This window comes from Vipera berus, assembly GCF_964194415.1.
Source record: "Vipera berus genome assembly, chromosome: 2".
Taxonomy (NCBI): Eukaryota; Metazoa; Chordata; class Lepidosauria; order Squamata; family Viperidae; genus Vipera; species Vipera berus.
In genome coordinates, this window is record NC_138203.1 from 179,563,831 (window position 1) to 179,585,780 (window position 21,950).

Sequence of the window (21,950 nt, forward strand, 5' to 3'; positions counted from 1 at the left end):
ACTATCTATGAGCAGAACTAAAATTATTGTGCTTTCTTCAGATGGGTCTGATTATCCTCCTTTTTAGCCATTAATCAAACTTCACCAGGACTTTGTATTGGTAATATTGGGAGTATTCACAAAATGAAAAAAAGGATTGCTCTGAGAGTAGAAAGAGGCACTCCATCCCAATAAAACCGCATCCTCACCCAGTCTAGTCTTCATGTTATAATTCTTGAAGGCACAGACTCACTTTCTAATTTGAAAAGCAAGAGCAGGGCTTACATTTCTACTGTCTTATTTTCACAGAATAGGCCTGAACTAGGGGACATATCCAGAATTAGTCAAATTCAGTCTGTCTTTCAGTGAGGTTTCTGCCACTTCAGCTCCCAAAGTCATCAGAGAACCAATGGCAAAATGGGATTGCCAAAAAAACCAGAGGCCATTCAGAAGCCACTTCGTCAAGGAACCAAGATGCTGTCTCATGTCAGCAGTGAATCAGGTCCTCAAGATTATCAGGAAACTCCCCAAGTTCATGCTGGAAACCAAGTGAATCCATGAGGCATCTAAGAGAGATTCTCTTAATGGACTTGGCCCTGTGGAGGAAATGGGCAACAACTGTATCTGGAACAAGGAGTGTTCTGCCACAACAAAGGGCAGATGGTAATACTTTCCAGATCGGGATCACCAAACAACTACTCGGAGGCAAAGGCCAGGCCTACATGTCCCTCAAGGTCATTCCCTCCTTCCTCTGCCCAGTAATACATGCCAGATCTGCCCATTCATCACCACCAGATTGTGGATGGATGTGGTCTTGTTAAAAACAGACCTGGTTACCTGGCATTAACCATCATCAACTGGAGGCCAGGTGGTTCAACAATCTAGTCCCCAGGTCCCTTGGTAGAGGTAATCAAAGAAACTACCAGTAACTTCTTTGCTACCTTGCTTCCCCTGAAATTAACTGATAATTTAATACTATGTATGTGTATATGGGTTATACTGAATATGGCTTGCGAATCAAATGACAAGAAATATATTCTCCAGCCAATATATATATAAAGACGAACCAATACTTCATTTTGAAAGGAAGTCCTGAAGAAGAACACAAGCTGGAATTTTGTGGGAAATAGGATTTCTACTGGGAAAAGCAGATTTAAGGTTTATATATGCTGCATATTCAGTTATGGTAAATAAACTAAGTTATTACTGGTTTAACTAAAGTTCTGGGATATTTTATAAAGAACAAACAACAGGTTAAAGACGAATGTAGTAAAATTAGAAACATGAACTTAATGTAGAATCCTAAATGCCTCAAAGGATTTAATGGCACAACTGAATCAAATACAGCATTATGGTGATCAGCATAGTAAACTGACTTAGAAAAGGATCAGAATTTGGACCCAGAGCTTTACCAAGTGCTGCACCACGAATGCACTGCCTGGATATAGAGAATTTTATTTGCTTGAATTGAAAGCAAGCACCCAAGACTGCGTGCACTGGATCAATTAATGATAAGTGGAACTGGAAGAACAGAATGTCTTTATGAGCAGCAAATGTGCAGTCTGACAGTCAGCAAAATCTTTCTCATTTCACTTAATAGTTCAGAACAGCTCCTAGAGTTCCAAATTGCAAGAATAAGACAGAAACGAGAGTGTGGGCACAAGCTAAAAAGTGCAAACAGTCCTCAGATTTCTGAGGGGGGGAAAACCTGACAGAACACAACAGGCACTTGTATACAGCATGATTAAGACAGCATAATTTAGGAACTTAGGCTTTTTACTGTGTCTCCCAGGCAATCTTGGGAACACAGCTTTCATCATAATGAACAAGGCATGGCGGCTCTTTTTCTTCTGTTGCGTTACATTTCTGGAAAATTATTTGGTTCAGCTGCCTGGATGATATGTGACTGATTAAAATTGTCCAGATGCCATGTTTTGCGTATCCCAAGACAGTTCCTGGAGCTTACTGGTGTTCAAAAAAGCAACAGACACACACCCACACACCACTGAGTTATTTCTCACCAATCTGCGAAAGACATTTTATTGTTGCACTTCAAAATGGTGCAAAACCCACCCATTCATGCTGCTGACCCTGGTGGTTTCTTTTGTTTATAACAAACTCTCTTTACTGAATTATTTGCAGAAAACACAGTAAAAAAAGAAGTCAAAGAAAAGGTAGCCCTCCACATGTGATTGTGATTGAGCCCGCAATTACATGCCACTCAGTGTCATGAGTCATCATGTGACCACAGCTGATTTTTACAATCTTTTTTTCCAGTGGGTCATTAAGCAAACACAAAGTTGTTAAGCAAACTCATTTTTCACCATGGGCATTTTTTTTTGCAAGAAACCAGAATTAAACAGACGTTTCTGGTAAAACGGCATAAATTGCAGCCACCTGACTATGGACATTGTAAACAGCTGTAAATGCAGGCCAGTTGCCAAATGCTCACAATGCAATTATGTGAGCACAGAACAGAGGCAGCTGTATCTATTGAAGATGTTTTACAGATAGTCTTTGACTTATAATTGGTTGCTTAATAGCTGTTCAAAGTTATGATGAACCTCCCCAGGGGTATTTATGATCCTGTTCGGAAGTTTCAATGATCAGGACACACGGTTGCGTTTCTCATCCTCTGCCATCCCCTTCTCCTTTTGCCTTCAATTCATCTGGAGTACTAATTTTGTAATAAGGAATTAGTCAATGAGTTAAATGGTTTTTGAACATTTTAAAGCTAAATTTCATTACTACGTTTTTCCTAATTCCATGGTTCCATGGTTCTTTTAAAAATGTTAATTTTTTAAAAAAACTACTTTCTGCAAAAGTGTGATCATCAGCTATTCCTGGCTTTTGATATTGAAAATTCCATGTAATGTACATACCTTTCCTTTTGAAGGTTAACTTTGCTATGTGGGAGTATCTGTGCATATGCAAGCATGCTCCTGTTAGAAAGGCACACAGTGAGTAGTATTGAAAGGAAAGCAGCTACTTGTCTAATTTACCAGGGAAATGTCCAGGGAAATGCACATACAATAGACATACATGGGTACATGTTTTAAAACATTTGAAAGAAATTGGAGTTGCAATGAACTTTCATGGTAGACACAGCTTTGCTTTTTGTGGGACCCTTAGAGTAATCAGTAAAATGAAAATCATGGAGAACAATTTGCTGGCAAACAGATCAGTGCATTAAAATCCCTCTCTAGATAAAGGGGAGAAGCTGAGATCACCACTAGTGCTCCATTCAGATGCCCCCACAATGAGACTGTAAAACAGCAGTCTCTGAATCAAGAGTCAGCTTTACTGTGCTTTGGAGCCTTTAAAGCAGGCATGTCAAACTGCCGACCCGCGGGCGGATGCGTCATGCCGAAACCACACCCACCCCATTGCCAGCAATGGGGAAAATGTCACGATACATTGCGCAACATCATGGGACGTTGCGGGTTTGACATGCCTGCTTTAAAGGGAGACTGGGTTTGCCTTAATACCCTTAATCACTTCAAGGAATGGCTTGTTAACTAGTTTTTTTATTTGTTTCTTTGTTTTTTGATATTAAGAACCTTCAGAAGAAGTTACATCGCACCAGATGATCCTCCTTCAATCCTTAGTGAAAGAGCATTAACAATATTCTGAAATAAGCAGCAAAAGGATGATTAGAATGTTGATTTTAGAAGGTTTAAACAATCTAAGGGACCAGATGGATTTGACATACGATTTGGAAACTAATTGTAAGAATCCTTCATGTAGATTGCTTAAAATTCTATTAAAAATATATTAAGATGTAAAAAAAAAATTCCTGTGGGAAAATATTGAGGATTAGACAAAAACATGATAGGAGGGCTAGACACTAGTGGCAACCAGAAAGAACTAAAGATTATAATTTTAAAAGACATCCACTAATATAGAATGGAGAAAAGTATATTAACTTTGGAGGAATTCAAGGATATTTAGCAAGAGTACACTCAGAAATTTCCTTTAAGACCTTAAATCTTGGACAAGGATTTAAAAATGACAAGATATGGACAGAATTATATGGAAAAAGAAAAAAATGTTGTATTTTTAGAGAAAATGATAAGTTACTGTGTAAACTGGAAAGAAATATGAAACTGATTTATTTGATTAAGATTAAAATACACATTTTGTTTCTGTTAGCTCTTACTGGACTTTTGATGATTAAGATTGACTGATGAGGTTTTCTAATTTGATTATAGATAAGGGATGAGATATGGGATCTTTGGATGAAATGTTAGAGAAAATGATAAGTTACTGAAAGCATTTATACTTATCTTGATATAGGATATGTAAAAATATAGTTTACATATCTTTTACTTTTATACTTTTTCTTTCTTTTCTCCCTTTTTTTCTTTACACTTTTTATATTTTTTTCATTGTTTGTTTTTCTTGATTTGTATTAGTTCTTTATCTTTAAACTTTAATAAAAATATTATTAAAAAAGACATTGATGTTGCTAGGGTAACTCTTAGAAATAGTAACATACAAACCAATAATTTATCTTATCACTGATCTCCTACTCCAGTCAGCAGAGATGCAATGAAAAAGTGTTACATCAGGATACTTTACATCTTCTATAGCTCAACCTTCCCCAACTGGTACCCTCATGATTGTTTGACTTGCACCTCCATTTCCAAAATGGGGAATATCACTCTGAGAAAGCCTGGCACAGACATTTTTGCCAGACCGGCTGACTGCATTGTGTATCATGATGTTAGCAAGATACCCAACATAGGCAACATAATTTATTAAAATGCTGCTTTTAAAAGCCACTCCTACCATAACTTTAAAATAAATTAGACCAATTCATAGTTTGTTATCAATAGCTATCAGTAATGATTATCTACCACATCAGAGAAAATATGTCTCATAATAGGTAAAGGTAAAGGTTCCCCCGCACATGTGTGCTAGTCGTTTCCAACTATAGGGGCCGGTGCTCATCTCCGTTTCAAAGCCGAAGAGCCAGCGTTTGTCCAAGGACATCTCCATGGTCATGTGGCCGGCATGACTAGATGCCAAAAGCGCACGGAACGCTGTTACCTTCCCACCGTAGTGGTCCTTATTTTTCTACTTGCATTTTTATATGCTTTCGAACTGCTAGGTTGGCAGAAGCTGGGACGAGTAACAGGCGCTCACTCTGCTACGCGACACTTGGGATTCGACCCGCCAAACTGCCGATCTTCTGATTGACAAGCTCAGTGTCCTAACCCACTGAGCCACCACATCCCTTGTCTCATAATATTAGTTGTCAATTATTGGATCTTGATCAGAATGACTCCTGCCATTACTGTGAGCTTCCTGAAAACATCTGATAAGTCACTGCAACAAACAAGATGCCAGAATATATAAAATTTAAGTCTAATCCACCAGCTTTCCTCTGTTATGGGGGAGACTTTCCCTTCTTGGATTAACTGTGGCATAAATATGCCCTTCCTCTTGTACTAATGTGACTTTGACTTCCATCTTTTCCCCAATATACACCTGAAGGAGCTTTAAGTTGTCCTTGGGTGTTTCAGGGTTAATGTTTTACCTGTTCAGCAGGCAACAAGCCATTGGAATTTATTGTGGGTACTACCTCAGACACTTTTCTGACTATTCTTTCGGTGCCAGGGGATGGAATCAGCCTGACACCTTCTGAGCAGTAAATGTTATGCTAGTGTGGTTTATGGTGGGTGTCTTTCAGCCAAAGGAATGGCACACATACACTTAAACCTTTAGGGGATGAGGTACCCCAAACCCATGAGCTTCCAGGCCTCTTTTTTGCAGGCTCCCCCTGCCCCCTCAGAATTCTCCAAAATACACTGGTGGGTTAAGAAAAATAAGTATGCTAAGCTTCCAAGTAGCTGCTGTAAGTAAAATTCCCCCAATCTTCATTCAAATAAGGGAAAATAGGTCAAAAAGACTTTCATCAGCTCTCAGCTAATAAAATAATAATTTTAAAAGTGCAGGTCCGACCAAAAATAATTGTATGTAGCTGCCTTATCTGTATATTTTTCTTTTTAAAAATATATTTTATTGATTTTTAACATAAACACCTTAATATTTGGTAAACAGCGTGTTGTCTGGGCTTATATTTGCAAAGTAATCACTAACAATCAGCTGTATATTTTTCATTTTACTGCTTATTCTAAGGGAATAGAATAGCACTAGAGCACTAGAAGATCCATGCTTTAGCATCCCCACTGGGCAGTTGCCTCTCTCCCATTCAATTAAACACTACATAAGTAAAAGCCCCAATAAAAGCCTCTATAAATGAAAATGGAAACTGTTTCCTAAGATGTCATATGCCTGTTTCAGATATCATTTGAGAGGGGAGCATTAACTCTTACTTTTCTGTGTATTTCAACAATTCCAAAATCTGCTTCTCAAATAAGGGCCCCCAAATCCCTTGATACACACTGGGTGTGGGTTGTGCACATAAATAAAAAAATAGCCTTGCCTCATGCTAGATTTGAAAGACGAGAAGTTTTCCAATGCAACGAATGGATTATCACTCCTAAGAGGTAAAAAAACAGTGCAAATTTCCCCCAAACAGTTCTGTTTCCTATTTATATTTCCATTGCATCACGTAAGGTGTTTCCTGAATGGAAAGAAAGCATCTCTGCAGACTACCCAAGTGCATTTTATTCTAGTGGCGGGCAAAATATATATTGTAGGGCAGGGCTTTTCAACCGGTGGTACGTGAGTACCAGGCTGGTGGTACGCAGTGTCGCCTTCCTCCCCCCCCCGCGTCATGCCCATGTCGACTCGCCGGGAGCTCTCCGTGGACTGGAGCCCATCGGCAGAGGTCGGGACTGGCCATACGCGCCAATCAGCTGGTGACTCCGTACGGCCAGCCCCGACCTCCGCCAATGGGCTCCTGTCCACAGAGAGCTCCTGGTGTATTGATGGCTTCCCGGCGGGAGCCCCAGCCAGTCAGGAGGCTGGGAAGGAGGTGGCAGCCCAGTGCTGGGGCTGCCAGGGCTCAAGTGCCAGGATGAGTGCCACTTTGCGGCTGATCGGCGCTTCTTTGGGGCTGTCAGGGCTCAGCGGAAGTGCCAGGATCAGCGCCAGGCTCCATCTGGAGCTCGGCGCTGATCCTGGTGCTTCTGCTGAGCCCCGAATAAGCACCAATCACATGAAAAGCAGCACTGATCCCAGAGCGTCTGCTGAGCCCCGAAGAAGCACTTATCACCTGGAAAGCAGCACTGATCCCTGCTCACACACACACAAACACATGCAAGCAGTTACAGTTGAAGGCGTTTCAGCCTTCAACAATGGCTCCCAGTGCTTGCCCCCTCGCAGGGCTCCTGATTGGCCCTGCGCCCAGATGCCCCGCTCCCTCAGATAAGCGTGGCCCCGTCCAAGGCACACATGGTTGGGAAGGCGCATCGGAGTCCCAGTTACCGGTAAGGTGATCAGCCTGCTCCTCTCCCATTGCCCTTTGCAGGCCTGCTGTAGAGCTGGACATGAAGTGCCGGGGAAGGAGCCGCAGAGGCAGGCAGATAGGTAGCAAGTCACCTCCAAAGTGAGGTTGCAGAGATGCCGCGTCCTCCCAGACCGCGCTCTGTCTGTCGCCTCAGCACCGTGCCTGTATTCTGTGTGGCCGCCGCTGTGCCGTCCTTTTCCAACAGGCGCATCCCCGAGGAGGCCATTGGCGCCACCCACCCAGCCCCAGGCTCTGCCCGCACCCCAACACCACCGTCTGAGGGTGGATTTCTGGCCTCCCTCTGCGCGTCTCCAATAAGGAGCAAGGCCCCTCGCGCCTTCTGAGGCAGCCAAAGCCCGTGTGGGAAAGAATGATCTTTATGGAAGCAAAATAAGCCCAATTTCAGGACTTTAAGGGCAACTGCAATGGAAGCATGACTGTGTCTGATACCTCCCTATCTTGGACTTCAGAAAGCGGTTTTCGTAAACCGAGAGTGCCTGGTAGCAAGAGGAAATAATGGGGAAAGGAGATGGGGTGGGGTCGGGTGGGGGAGTTGGAGTTGTTGAAAGCACAATTGCTCGGAGAATGGAGGAGAAAAGAAGAGAAGAAGCGACCCAAAAATCTTAGGGAAGAACTGGAAAAACAAAAAGGTGACAAAAGAAGAAGCCCAGAATTGTGAACTGCTGAGAATGAACTGAGGTTGGTGGAGGAATAAAAAGAAACCTTCAGAGTATAAACAGTAACATGCCTATTGAAAAGTTTGGTTTCCCTCCTGCCCACTCACAATAGTAACCCATGGATTCCCCCACACACACACAACCTGCAACCTGAGGGAGGGAGGGACAATGGAAGGGAGGGAAGGAAGGAGGAAGGGACAAAGAAGGAGGAAAGAAAGAAAGGAAGGAAGGAAGGAAGGAAGGAAGGAAGGAAGGAAGGAAGGAAGGAAGGAAGGAACAATGGGAGAGAGGGAGAAAGGAGGGCACCCACCACAGTTCCACCCCCCTCCACCAGAGACCCATGGATTCCCCACACACAGGCACCCTGCAACCTGAGTGATGAGCTCCCCCCCCCGGGACCATTGACTTCGCTTGTCAAAAAGTTGCAAAAGGTGATCACATGAACCTGGGACACTGTGACTGTCATAAGTATGAATCAATTGCCAAGCATCCAAATGTAAATCACATGACCCTGGGGATGCTGCAACAGTCGTAAGTGTGAAAAATGGTCATACGTCACTTCGGACAGTCACTAAGCGAATTGTTGTAAGTCGAGGACTACCTGTACATTATCATTTTTTTCCCTTGGGGGGGGGGGTCAAATTTTTGATATCTTGCTGGGCAACTGGTGGTACTCGGACATTGCCTTATCCTAAAAGTGGTACAATGGGTAAAAAGGTTGAAAAGCCCTGTTGTAGGGTACTCATGCCAGAAGGCACACAGTGAGGTTTATTTATGTTAGGATGATAGCGTGCAGAGGTTTCTAGTGGCAAAAGAATACTACGTTACCCTGTTTTGTTTCTTAAAACCTCTTCAGGACTGTAAAGTTATCCTTAGAGGGTGGTGCCTAAAGAAGAGTCAGAAGCATGGCTGGCAGAAACAAAAGACATACAAAATGGTCGTGTCCGCCTAAATGTCTTTCGTGTGTCCAATTTGTACATAGCCTGGAAATTCTGGGATGCAAATTTGGTTGGCAAAGAATTCAAGGTTTAAAGTAATTGTTTTTTAAGTGGGGGAGGGGGTGGTTTCATTGGTTCCTTACTCAAATAAGCCTTCCACTTCTTAATGCTTAACAAGTCAACCAATTATTTAACATGCAACACGGAAATTTCTGCCAGATCTTTTGATCAGTGCATTGCTATGGTTGACCAGTTCATTGTGATTGAATTTAGTACATGAACCAAATTCAGTACCACATTAATATATGAAAATGGGACAGCACATAGGAATTTTGTTAAGTTAATTGTGGAAAGAAGATGATGGCATTCTGATTAATAAGCAAAGACTATGGTTAAGAGAAGCTACTGTAGTGCCTAGATTCTTTCCCCCCAAATTCTGGCTTTCAGACTAAGATGTACCGTAGTTCACAAATTAAGACAGGGAACAGGATTTAAAGAAAGAAAAGAAAATTTAGGACCACTGACAAACATGTCATCAGTTTCATCACAATACAAAACATCAAACAGAAACAGCTTGCTATCTCTCTGCCCCTTGCATGAGGTGCTGAAGAAAGTCACAGAAATACAGACCAGAACAAATATTGCTGCAGCAAAATTATTATAGAATAATAATAATATGAATGAAAATCCAATCTTATTACAAAATGAGAGGCTCTGCTTGTGCAGAAGTATAAGGAAATGTTTTCTTAAGCTGTTTCCCTCACTGGAAATTCTGGGAGTTATAATTCCTACACTTCCAGAAGATACAACCTGGGTAGTTCACGGCTTTATACTGCCAAGTAACCTAGCATCTATTTTAGGTGGACATTATGGGATATATACTGTATGTGCCGATTACTCAGACAATGCAGTTTGTATCTCTTAAAACAGGGGTGTCAAACTCAATTTCATTGAGGGCCGCATCAGCATTGCGGTTGCCCTCAGGGGGCCGGGTGGGTATGGCCAGGGTGGGCGTGGCCTACTGGGTGTCCGTGGCTAGAGTGCGTATGGCCTACTGGGTGGGCATGGCCAGCTTGACATCATTCGCATCAAGGGTGCCTATGGGGGCCTGGGCAGGAGTGGGAGAGATCTGAGGCTCTCTGGCAGGAGGAGGGTCTCTGGGCCGGGGCCAAGGCAGTGGGGGCCGTTCCCTCACTGTTTCCAGGATGGCTTCGCGGGCCGCATGAAACCACTTCGCGGGCCGGATCCGGCCCCCGGGCCTTGTGTTTGACATGTCTGTCTTAAAAGATTAAAGGAAAAGTCTTTCAAGTCAGGAAGGACATATTAAAACTATTCTCTGGATCATTCTGTAGGCCCAGTTGTCTCACAGAAAAGAGCATTTCACAAATTCAAATATGATTCCAAGCCTTAAATTAAGATTATCGGTAGGATGCATTCTGGATGGTATGAACTAAATTAAGTTCCAGGCTCAGAAAGCTCCCTTTTCTCTCAAACTAAGGAGAGGCAAATAGAAAATGACTGTGCACATCAGCAAAGGGGAATGGCACTATAATCCTTTTGTCTCTACTAATGAGCCAGATAACATCCGTGGGTGGGCTTCCAAGGAAAGTTTCCCTTCCCATTTCTGGCCTTGCTTCTTCCAACCAGAAGTGCTTGGAAAAGGAAATTCTACTCAATATTATATTGTGGTGGACACATACATTCTCCCCTTCCTTTCCTACTAGAACTGACAAAAGAAATTTCAAGAGAGGAAAAACCTATCATGTGACTGAACTAGAAAAATATCTATCCTTAAGCATTTTCCATGAAACAATACGGAGATGAACATCTGAGTGCTTCTAAGTGGCACATATTTGTTGTTCTTATTGGCATGATGCTTCCCAGGAAAAGCCAAGAACCAGGACAGTGTTACAAAAAGAAATAGCAGTCAACACTCTAAAATTCAAGAAGCAGGAAGAAGGTCCCTAGGGAAGAAAGAAAGTAATCGTTTCAGAAGGCTTCACAGATCCTAGGACTGCATTTATCTTGTCTCCTACATTAAGATAATTTTAAGTCAACCCAGAATAATTTTTGAAATAAATCCACAATCTTGATCTTTAAGGTTTAAATCCACCGTGAACTGCAGTGGAAAGGGCCTTTCCATCTCATTTACTATATTGTGTGGCTCAGTGCCATCCTCATTCTCAAAGCTGAAATGCTCTCATCACAACCTCTTCCCTTCTCCCTTGGCTGAGAACTAAAGCCAAGTTCAGTCTCTAAAGACAGCTCAGCCCAGTCAAAGAATTCAATTTTTTTATACATTTTCTTTGAAGTTAATTTCTGTACCTTAAAATGATAAAAGTAAATTGCAGTGAATCATGCCTTGTGATATGCCAAAACCACAAATGGTGACAGGATCAAGGGGCACAGCTTCAGGGTACACCTCACTCTGCTCTCTCTCCCAGGCAGAGGCCAGCAAAATGAAAAAAAAACATGCACAACTAAATTCAACTTTTCTTGATGAAGAATTGAAAATCATGTTGATATATCTTTTCCTATACACACACACACACACACATACATTCACGTGCACACACGCAAACCTATACATAATAAAGAACAGTTATGTCAGTCATTAAAATGTGAATTTTACATTCAGCAATGAGGGTGGGTAGGAATCCCACTTGTCATTTTGGAATGAAGAATATTGGCAGATTGACTGGCAGATTGACTGGCAGATTGACTGGCAGATTTGTCAAGGAGTGGTTTGCTCCTGTTTTAACCTGTCTGGAGAAAAGATGGCTTGAAGGCAGGCAAGAGACCTCTTCTCCCAAACCAAAAGAGAACACAGACCTGCAAGATAACCCAGTGTCCTTCTGCTGCTGCCAGGTCGAGGGCTTGTTCTGCTACTATCTCTTGACCTTGCCCCAGTGAGACATTATGGAAATTCCGGTTGTTAAATGTATAGCCAAGTTTCTTTCCTGAAAGGAGAAAGTAAGCATTTCAGTCCAGAGAAAAAGAATGCCAGCAACTCACAGTAGATTGGTAGTCACAGATTTAGCTTTCTACCAGATTTACTATCTTGATTAGCTTTTGCAACCTTAAAAATAGGCTGATTCTAACTGGGACTGCAATGCACAACAAATATGGCTGTGTGGGTGTTAATCCTCTCCCATTTCTCTTCCTATCTAAAGTCTCATGACTAAGCCTCATGGCCAAATCTGCTGTTTAATTCCCCAAGTGCACTGCGGCAAATAGTACTTTATTATGTTGATAGACTGAGATGGTGTTTGGGAACAATACTGCACTACACCCTAAGTGATTATCTCCCATGATGCTCCTGGCTGTTTCTTAAGGCAACTTCAGTAATTCTAATCCAAATTGCTGTGAGCTGGCAATGGGGCCTGAATGGTTATCCCCTTGCTTCTTGCTCCTCCCATCCATGCAAAAAAGGCAAGCCTCTTTAGATGACTCCCAGGTAGTCTGGTCTAACAGGGCCTGCCTTTAAGGACCGTTCCATCCTCACAAATCTCTTTGCCTTTCCCTTGTTTTCCCAGATACTTGCACATGGGTGCCTTCACACCCCAATTCCCACAGTATCTCCTTTTATAATGCCCAGACAATTTCTTTACTTTACTTTACTTTACTTTACTTTACTTTACTTTACTTTACTTTACACAGAAGTTTTGGATCAAAACTGGAAGACACTGATGCTGATGCATTTGCAGTGGGTTGGGATTGGAAGCCAAGCAGAAAGTGTGGATCTGCCTTTTGTTCAATGCTCAACGGTGCTTCAACTTGCTACGGGTCAAATGGAGAGCAAGTTGAATCCAAGTTTAATGCAGTATGAGCAAACTCTTAGGTGGAGTACAAGAGAGTTTAGAACCACCCAAGATGTTTTTGGTTTTTTTGCTACTGACAATTCAGAATTGCTACAAAGAAAAACAATGTTCTGTACAGGTGAGGAACTAACACTTTTCTGTGAGTAACTGCTGCAGACATCTCTAATTATCTTTTCTCTGTTTACACTCATGCTCTTAGGAGTTGCGGTGCAATCAGATGTGCATTAAATCCTCCTGATTAAAATGACAAAAAGCTCAATGTCTTTACTGCAGTTGATCAAACAAATCATACATCAAAACCAGATTTTGACATCTGGATATATATATATATATATATATATATATATATATATATATATATATATATATATATATATATATATATATATATATATATATATATATATATATATATATATATATATATATATATATATATATATATACTGTATATATATATATATATATATATATATACATATATATATATATATATATATATATATATATATATATATATATATATATATATATATATATATATATATATATTCACTCAGTCTCAGGAGTTCCCAACACAATTACTTTATGTAGATCTCTGTTATTAGTGGTCTTCTCAAAGCCAATCAAAACAGAGGCTGCATCAGGCATTTTGTGCTGCTAGACACAATTCAATAATCAGATGTGAAAATAGGATTGCTGTGAAAATAGGACTGCTGTGCCAGGTGTTTGAGTGGAAGGGACAAAAAAATGGAGGTGTAAATAAATAAATTATAAGATGATGGGTTTTATGGCAGTGTGCTAAACTGGAAAAAAATGCCTCTCCTGGAATCAGCAAAGAAAGGGGTTTTTATTTATTTGTTTTTGATAAAGCAAGTTCACATGCAGTAATGTCATTTGGCTTCTGATGTATTGTATTTACCATGTTTCTCTACATCTTTCAAGGGATCCACTCCAGGTGAGAGGATAAAGAACATAGGAGTCTCAGGTCCTGACTCTTCATACGATGTTGCAAAATCCAGAGATCGTCCGGCCACATATTTGCTCCCAAGCTTTTCTTCCACAAAATCCCTGTTGGAATAGATTGCTAAAGGGTTCTATGTGGCAATTACAATGTGTTTACTAAATTAAGGAAAAACTTTACTGTAAAATGTGAGAATTACTTATCCTAGACTGAAGACTCAATATCTCCACCTCCCAAATCCAATACCAGGAAAAAGGTAAGATGTGGAAGAACTGTCAGCTTATTCACCTAATATGCCAGCTGGCAATACTGAAAGAGAATATTGACTTGAGGTCCCAGAGTGAGAAGTGAATGGCTTTGTTCTTAAGCATTGCTTTGACCGGTCATACACTCTGCCCTTGAGAAAGGTTAGATTTTCGGAAAGTTCAAGATTACAATAAGTTCTACTTTATCCATCGTATGAAAACAATGCGAATGCATTTTAAGCAAGAAATATTTATGCTTTTAATAAGAGGTCTTAATGTTGCCAATACTGTGATACCAATATTGTTATTGCTTATTGCTACAAACTACCCAAATTATTAAAACTATTAAAACTTTAGATGCACTGAATGCAAGACACTGAAACTTTAGAATGGTATGGAGAACCATCAGACTAAGGGAGGAAATGGTAAAGAACAAGCTTATATTGCAATGTATTTGATTGATAACCAGTCTAATACGCAATATACCAAGATTCTTCCTACTCATGATTTAGAAAAAGACAGCTATTGCTATTGCTATAAAACCTAACTTTTCTCAGGAATCAACTTGCGTATTTACATACAGGCCATATTTTTTAAAATATATTAAAAAGGAATATCAATATATGTATCTTCCTAGGTCCACTCCCTTCCTGAGCACCATTGTTAGAAAACCATCTTCTAGTGTTTCCTTTTTCTGCTACATCATCTGTGCAGTACCTGTGGAGCTACTAAGTAAGTCACTTGTTTAACTATGTGCCGTCCAGTTAGTGTTGACTCATAGCAACCACATTAATATCTATGGAGATTCTCAATCATCCAGGTCATGGTTGTCCCAAAGGTGCTTTTTCAGGAGGCCACTGGGCTTTCTTGTTTTTTCTTTGAAGACATTTTGTTTCTCATCCAAGAAGCTTCTTCAGCTGTGACTGGATGGTGGGGAATGGCAGGATTTAGTACACTCCTTGCAGACAGAATGCAAAAGAATGCAAATGACCAGCCTCCTGCAAGGAATATATAAACCCTTCCATTCCCCACCATCCAGTCAGAGCTGAAGAAGCTTCTTGGATGAGAAGTACGGTATGAAGAGTCAGGACCTGAGACTCGTATGAAGAGTCAGGACCTGAGACTCCTATGTTCTTTATCCTCTTCAAAGAAAAACAAGAAAGTCCAGTTGCCTCCTGAAAAAGCACCTTTGGGATAACCACATTAATAGAATTTCTCCGTAATCTGGGTTTCCAATAGTTTACACTTCTCCAGAGGGGTGTTGATTGATTGATTATGTGCTGTCATTTTCGACTCCTAATGACCACATAGGTTTTCTCTGTAATAATCTCTTCCAACCTATGTTTTCAAGACTCCCAAGAGTGCGCTCATTGCCACTGTAACTTGCTCCATCCACCTTACTGCTGGTTATCCTTTTCTTCTCTTTTCTTCCATCTTTCCCAGCATTATACCCTTCTCCAGAGAGCTGGGTCTTCACAAAATATATCCTTGCTAGGATAATTGGAGGATAATGGTTCTTTTACTGCAGACGTCAAAGTAGGGAACCCGCTGATAAATCCACTCTATTAGATGCGTTCAAAATGATTTAGAAGAAAAGGCTGGGCAGACCATCAGATATTCCTTCCTAGTGAGAAAGGCTGAAGGGTGGATTTTCCAAATTTTGTGATTCTTTAATTCATGAATATGGAATTGTTTTTCTACAACAATCCTGCAGCTGCTGAAAATTAAATTAGAACCTTTGAGTCCAGAGACATAATCAGATATCCATCCGATGACTAAATCAGTGTTTTCCAAACTTGGTGAAATTACCGAAAATGGGTAAAGGTCGTTTTTCTTCTGGTAACAACTCACGAACCCATCACCCAATCACAACAGGGACGTTTTAAAAAGGATCTTCTGATAATTGGTTTTGGGCAATGAAGGAAAGGATTCTGGAAGCACTGTGTTAAACAATAAAGAAATCCTGGTGGAGCAACATTTCGCTTTTCTCAAAGCACTCGTACCATTGTTGTGTGCCTGCCTGTATATTGCTAAACCTGTTTTATTAAATAACTTATAACCAGTCAACAGCAATTGGCTTCTTGGTATTATTACTTATTTATTTGTTTATTTTTTTTCCTGTAGGGATGAATAATGCTACAAGTCCTATTTTTTCACAGAACCTCAGAGAAATAACAGACAAAAATGTTACAATAAATTATAGAGCTTGCTTGTGCCAGAATAGTTTATTTTTAACATTTGAGAGGTAGAAGGTAGATGTCTTGCCCTTGGATGTGCAAGAATGCAGAAATCTGCTTGTCGTGAAGATGCCAAGACAGGCTATTCTTTTCCTTGCTAGCATTTTTAATAACAGAAATTATTGTAGAAAGGCAATAATGAGAAGATGACATTCAAAAGGGGGTTAAGCAGGGGTGCATTTTGGCCCCCTTGATCTTCAATTTTTACATAAATGATATGGTAAAATGGTTAAATAATTCAAATTACCACCCCCAAAACATAGGTGGACTGAAGCATTGCTCTGCTGCTCTAATGCAGATGATGCTGTGATTCTCTCCAGAACTCCAGTTGGCCTTAAAAGATCCTTGCGAGCTCTTGTCCAGTATTGCAAATATAATAAACTGAACATAAATTATGAGAAAACAAAGGCTATGTATTTTGCAAAAAGGCCAAAACGGTACTCATGGTATTTAAATAGCGACAAAATAGAGCAAGTAACCACCTTTAAGTACCTAGGGGTGGTCATCCATACCACTGGCTCACAAAAAGCCCATGGAGAATAAGTAGCTGCCTCTGGCCCACAATCAGCGAATGCCATTCTTAATTTTTTCCGCACAAAGGGAGGACACTATGTTCCAGCTGCTATTAAGCTCTTTCTGGCCAAGTCACTAGCACACGGGACCTTGGTCAGATCCTCAGCTTCGTGGTTTACACTACTGGAAAGAGTTTAATCCAAATTTATCAGATCAATTCTCCAGATGCCATGCTATGTCCCAAATGCACTTCTGCGCCTGGAGACAGGATTGATAAAAGTTGAAGCAAGAATCTGTATAGCTTCCTTAAACATCTGGCTAAGTATTAATTGCTTTCCGCAAGGCCTTGCTCCATTAATTCTTCAAGATAAATTCTCCTTTTCATGGATCAAGGCAGGTGAGTCCAACCTTGCCAAACTAGGCTTCTCGTCAGCCTCAATTTTCAAATTGGACTAAGACCAAGTAAAACAAGGACATTGAGAGGCAAGCAAACTTAGGTATAGCTCCGCTGTTTCTGGCTCCAGACTCTATTAGATACGTGGTTACACCTGCCAGATATCTTAGTCAGTTGGAGTTAGTAAACCACCGGGAAGCATTCTCGCTTGCACGGTGCCTTGAATTTCCATCAGCCATCCTGTACAGCAAGTATAAAAAGACACCATTGGCTGAAAGACTCTACTCCTGTGGCTCAAGAGAGATGGAGACCATTGGACACATACTCCTTCAATGTTCCTTCTATAGAGCTATTTGGAAAAACCATATCCTCCCCGTAATTGATAGGTATCCTGGTCATTCAGAAAGTATTTATCTCCAGTGGCTGCTTAAGGAGAGCAGGCAGTGATCACAGCACAGGTGTCTAGATTCTGTGCAGCAGCATTGGGGATTTGCCAGAAACATAAATAAACATTTTAGTTCTTTTTAATAATCTTTTATAATTAATTTTATTACATGTTTTTATCCAGCATTAGACTATACTCAATGTATTTTTATTGTCAGGTCAGTATGCTTCAGTTTTTCTGAAGCTAGCTAGTTTTTTGTTATACTGTCCATAAAACTAGCCAGATCTTGGTCACCCAATGATTACATCATTAACTGTAATATATTGCTACGTCTTCTTGTGTTGGTTCTGTTTAGTTTTGTTTTATTTGAATGTTTAATTTATGTGGCGGCCTTTGGTTGTAATAATAAATTGATTTAAAAAACCTTTCTGTAAAAGCAATTTCATTTTGCAATAAGCCAGGATTGTGCAAGGAGGATTGCACAGGATAACCCAGTAACTATTACGATTGTTTAAACTGATATCCCGCTTTTTTTTTTTAAGCTGATGCTTGACTTGCATGAAATGCCCCTGGGACAATTCAAAAACCTTACAAAATGCAAAACAGTAGATATCAACATGGGGGAAAAATAACTTTGAAGTAATTGTTATGATTTAATTAAATGGTTGAAGAGAAACTCATGTTAGCAAAATGTCAGGTTTATATATATTTTACTGGAGCAAGATTTTCCATTTCTGCAGAATTTATAATCCAATAGGAAAGAAGTTTGGAATTCTCTGATGATTCCTCTCCTACAAGTGGAATCTGCAAGGATACCGTCAGATGGACACTCCCTCTTTCAGATTCCAGCCATTTAGCCACTGCTCCGTTTCCTAACAACATTCTGATATTTGTCTGTATCAGTGTTGTTCAACCTTGATATGTCAAGTGAGGGTCTTGTGATGGGTCTTGTGCTTGGTCAGATGTGGGTGTGTCAAGAAAGGGTCTTGTAATGGCTCTTGTGATGGGTCAAGTGTGAGTCATTAGTGAGAGTCTAATGATGAGTCTTGTGATGGGGAGGTTACATCAGATCAGGGTCATTGGGAGGTGAACTGATGGTGGGAGGTGGGACTTGCATGGGTTGGTTGAGGGTCGTTGCTGTCTCTGTGTGGTTGATTTGGATTCTGAGGGGTTCGTAGGCTAGTTGTAGGTTAATGTGTCTGTTGATGGAATTGCTTGAGGAATGCCAGGCTTCAACTAGATCGTGACAAAAAATTGTCTGTTATTTGCATCCTATTCAGACAATCAAACCTGAAAATGATAACGAGTAAATGGACATTATTAAATCTATTCTGATTAAAGACAAAAATGAGGAGATAATCCCAGTGCACAATTAAAAATGATTCACTGTAAGCCAGAAATGGGACTCTAGAAGGACAAGAGATGGCTCATCTGGCATTTCTTGGCTACTCAGCATCAGAAGCTTAGAGTTTCACTCGGTTGACTAAGGCATGGGTCAGAATTTTATGAACTCACCGGACAGCATAAGTCATACGGTCAGGTCGTAGCGCTCTCATCATACACAGATGCTGCAAAGCTGACTTATTCTTCCACTCCTGAGGAAACTTCTCCTTTTCAGGGCATTCAGATTCCACAAACTTCTTCCAGCGCTTGGCAGACCCTTCAATTTCACGGTCAAGGTTCCGAAATTGTTCCATGGATGACAAGGCCTGGAAAAATAGAAGTGGCATAACTGAAAAATGGTCGCCCAATGGTTTATCAAACCAATAGAAAGGAAACAGCTGCTGGAAATTCAAGAACCAAGACTGCTGAACTTCACAGTACCAAATACTTAAAAGCATTTTGTAACTGTTGTTTTTTTTTGCAAAGATGGGGTTTGTAGATTTCAGAACTGTTTGGTTTTAAACACCCAAATTTTAGGGACATCCATGCAAATTTCTGAGAACATCAACAAGTCTTTCAAATAAATTCATTACAAAGTTATTCTTCAAATTAACCATTGACAAATACAATGAAAACATGGAAACAAAACATTGAGAGCAACAGAGGTAGGGCTTCCGGTTTGCCACGCAGCCACTATGGATGGCTGGGAGACTTGCTCTCTCTCTCCCCTGTCCAGTTTTGCATCACTGGGGGGCCCTGAAAAGGGATGAAAGTCACCCTGAAGAGGCAACCAGCAAGGAGGGGCGCTCACTGGATCGCGGGAGAGCTGCAACTGTCCCATTAGACCTGGTGATCCCTCCAAACCGGTGGATGAAAGGACCGACCATTATGGCTCGTCCCTAGGCTGTGAACAGCCAAAGACAAATTTTCCACCAGGCAACTGGGTGAGATCTACCTCTTTTACACCCTAATTACGTTCTATACCTCCTTAAGCTGCTAAGCATTCTCCCCCCTGCAGTGAGGGAAGGGGGTTTTTAACCCTCCCTCCAGAAAGAGCAGCAACTAAATGCCCAGGGGTGTTTTAAACATTGAAAAAGTAACTGAATCCAAATTGGAACCTTACTTCTTAAAGCATGTGGACTGAAAGATTTTTTATCTTTTATTTTTCATTATTTACTTCTGTTGGAAATCTGGGTTTTTTCTTATAAAAAGAAAAGAAAAAGAAAAACTGAAAAGATTGAAATAACTTTGGGACTCAAAGGGAAACTTTAAAAGGGGCCTGGCTGACTGCCATGGGAAATAGATAAGATACATAACCTTGAGAACTTTGAAACAACAGCTGTGAAAGGTTTTGTGTTCCCTACCTAGGGGAAAAAAATTCTCTCTTTTGGATGTTCTAAGCGTAAAGCCTTTAGTTTAAAATACCAATATGGAAGAAGACCAGGAACAAAATTTCCTTATAGATGAAGATCAACAAACTCTCTATACGTTGAAAACACTCATTCAAACTCTTACCACAACCAATGAAATAATAAGAGGCTATGGAAAGGAACAAGAAGACAGCCCAGATATGAAAGCCCAAACTTTGACCACAACTAAAGAACCATCTATACAAAATACAATAGAAAAAATGAAACATTTAAATACTATAACAGAAGAATCTACTATTCAACAAATATTGACATTTGAAAATCCAGAAAAGACATCAACAACTTGGAAAAAGGAAAAGGTTTCCTATACTTGTACAACTCAGAAGGAACTAGAGGATCTAGAAAAAGAAAAGTTGGATGAGAAGATAAACAACTCAGAACATCCACGCCGATATGGAAGATTAAAGAGACGACCCACTAGATCTACAAGTCCTCTCAAAAAAATGGTGACCGGATGGTTTTGCCAGTATCAATTAATATACATGATATTACAAGGAGATTGGTTCGATGACCCAAAAACAAGGACATGGAATACAATACAATACAGCTGGAAGGGACCTTGGAGGTCATCTAGTCCAGCCCCCCACTCAAGCAAGAGAACCTATACCATTTCAGACAAGTAACTGTCTAGCCTCTTCTTAAAAATCTCCAGTGATGGAGCACCCACAATTTCTGAAGGCAAGCTGTTCCATTGCTTAGTCTTCACTGTTAGGAAGTTTCTCATTAATTCCAGGTTGCTTCTCTCTGATCAGTTTCCAACCATTGTTTCTTGTCCTGCCCTCTGGTGCTTTGGAGAATAATTTGACCCCCTCTTTTTTGTGGCAGCTCCTCAAATACTGGAATACTGCTATCATGTCACCTCTATTTCTTCTTTTCTTTAGACTAGCCAAACCCAAGTCCTGCAGCCATTCTTCATATGTTTTATTTTCTAGGCCTCCTTTTAATTGGGGGGCAATTTTCTATCTAATGTTGTTTCCACATATGTGCATGTTAAAATCATCTTCTACAATTACTTTAAGCAGTAGAAATGGCTGTATGTCTAGATCTCAACTTGTTTCGCTCCAGGTAGGCTACATCGCTGAATATTGGCAACTGGGAGTTATCAATAATCTTCAGCTATTCTTGTTGAAGTTTGTCTTTTACCTTGAAAAGTCACCTGGATTTGACCAGCCCCATGCAATATGGACAATGCTGAACTGAATTTGCACTGGGACAGTGGGACAAAATATAAAATTGTTGTTGTTGTTAGTTGCGAAGTCGTGTCCGACCCATCGTGACCCTATGGACAATGTTCCTCCAGGCCTTCCTGTCCTCTACCATCTTCTGGAGTCCATTTAAGCTCACGCCTACTGCTTCAGTGACTCCATCCAGCCACCTCATTCTCTGTCGTCCCTTTCTTCTATTGCCCTCAATCTTTCCCAGCATTAGGCTAATCTCCAGTGAGTCCTTCCTTCTCATTAGGTGGCCAAAGTATTTGAGTTTTAGCTTCAGGATCTGGCCATCTAAAGAGCAGTCAGGGTTGATCTCCTCTAGGACTGACCGGTTTGATCGCCTTGCAGTCCAA

At 40.6% G+C, this 21,950-nt stretch overlaps 1 protein-coding gene across 1 annotated transcript in view; it reads right to left on the reverse strand.

Annotated features, from left to right (window-relative positions):
- DNAH9 (dynein axonemal heavy chain 9) overlaps positions 1-21,950 on the reverse strand; it is a gene marked incomplete at both ends in the record, with an annotated part of 232,762 nt that overhangs the window by 26,934 nt on the left and 183,878 nt on the right. The window contains 3 exons of the mRNA XM_081320420.1: positions 11,847-11,974; positions 13,758-13,906; positions 19,089-19,282. Coding sequence (XP_081176546.1) covers positions 11,847-11,974; positions 13,758-13,906; positions 19,089-19,282 — 471 coding nt within the window. The remainder of the gene's footprint in view (positions 1-11,846; positions 11,975-13,757; positions 13,907-19,088; positions 19,283-21,950) is intronic.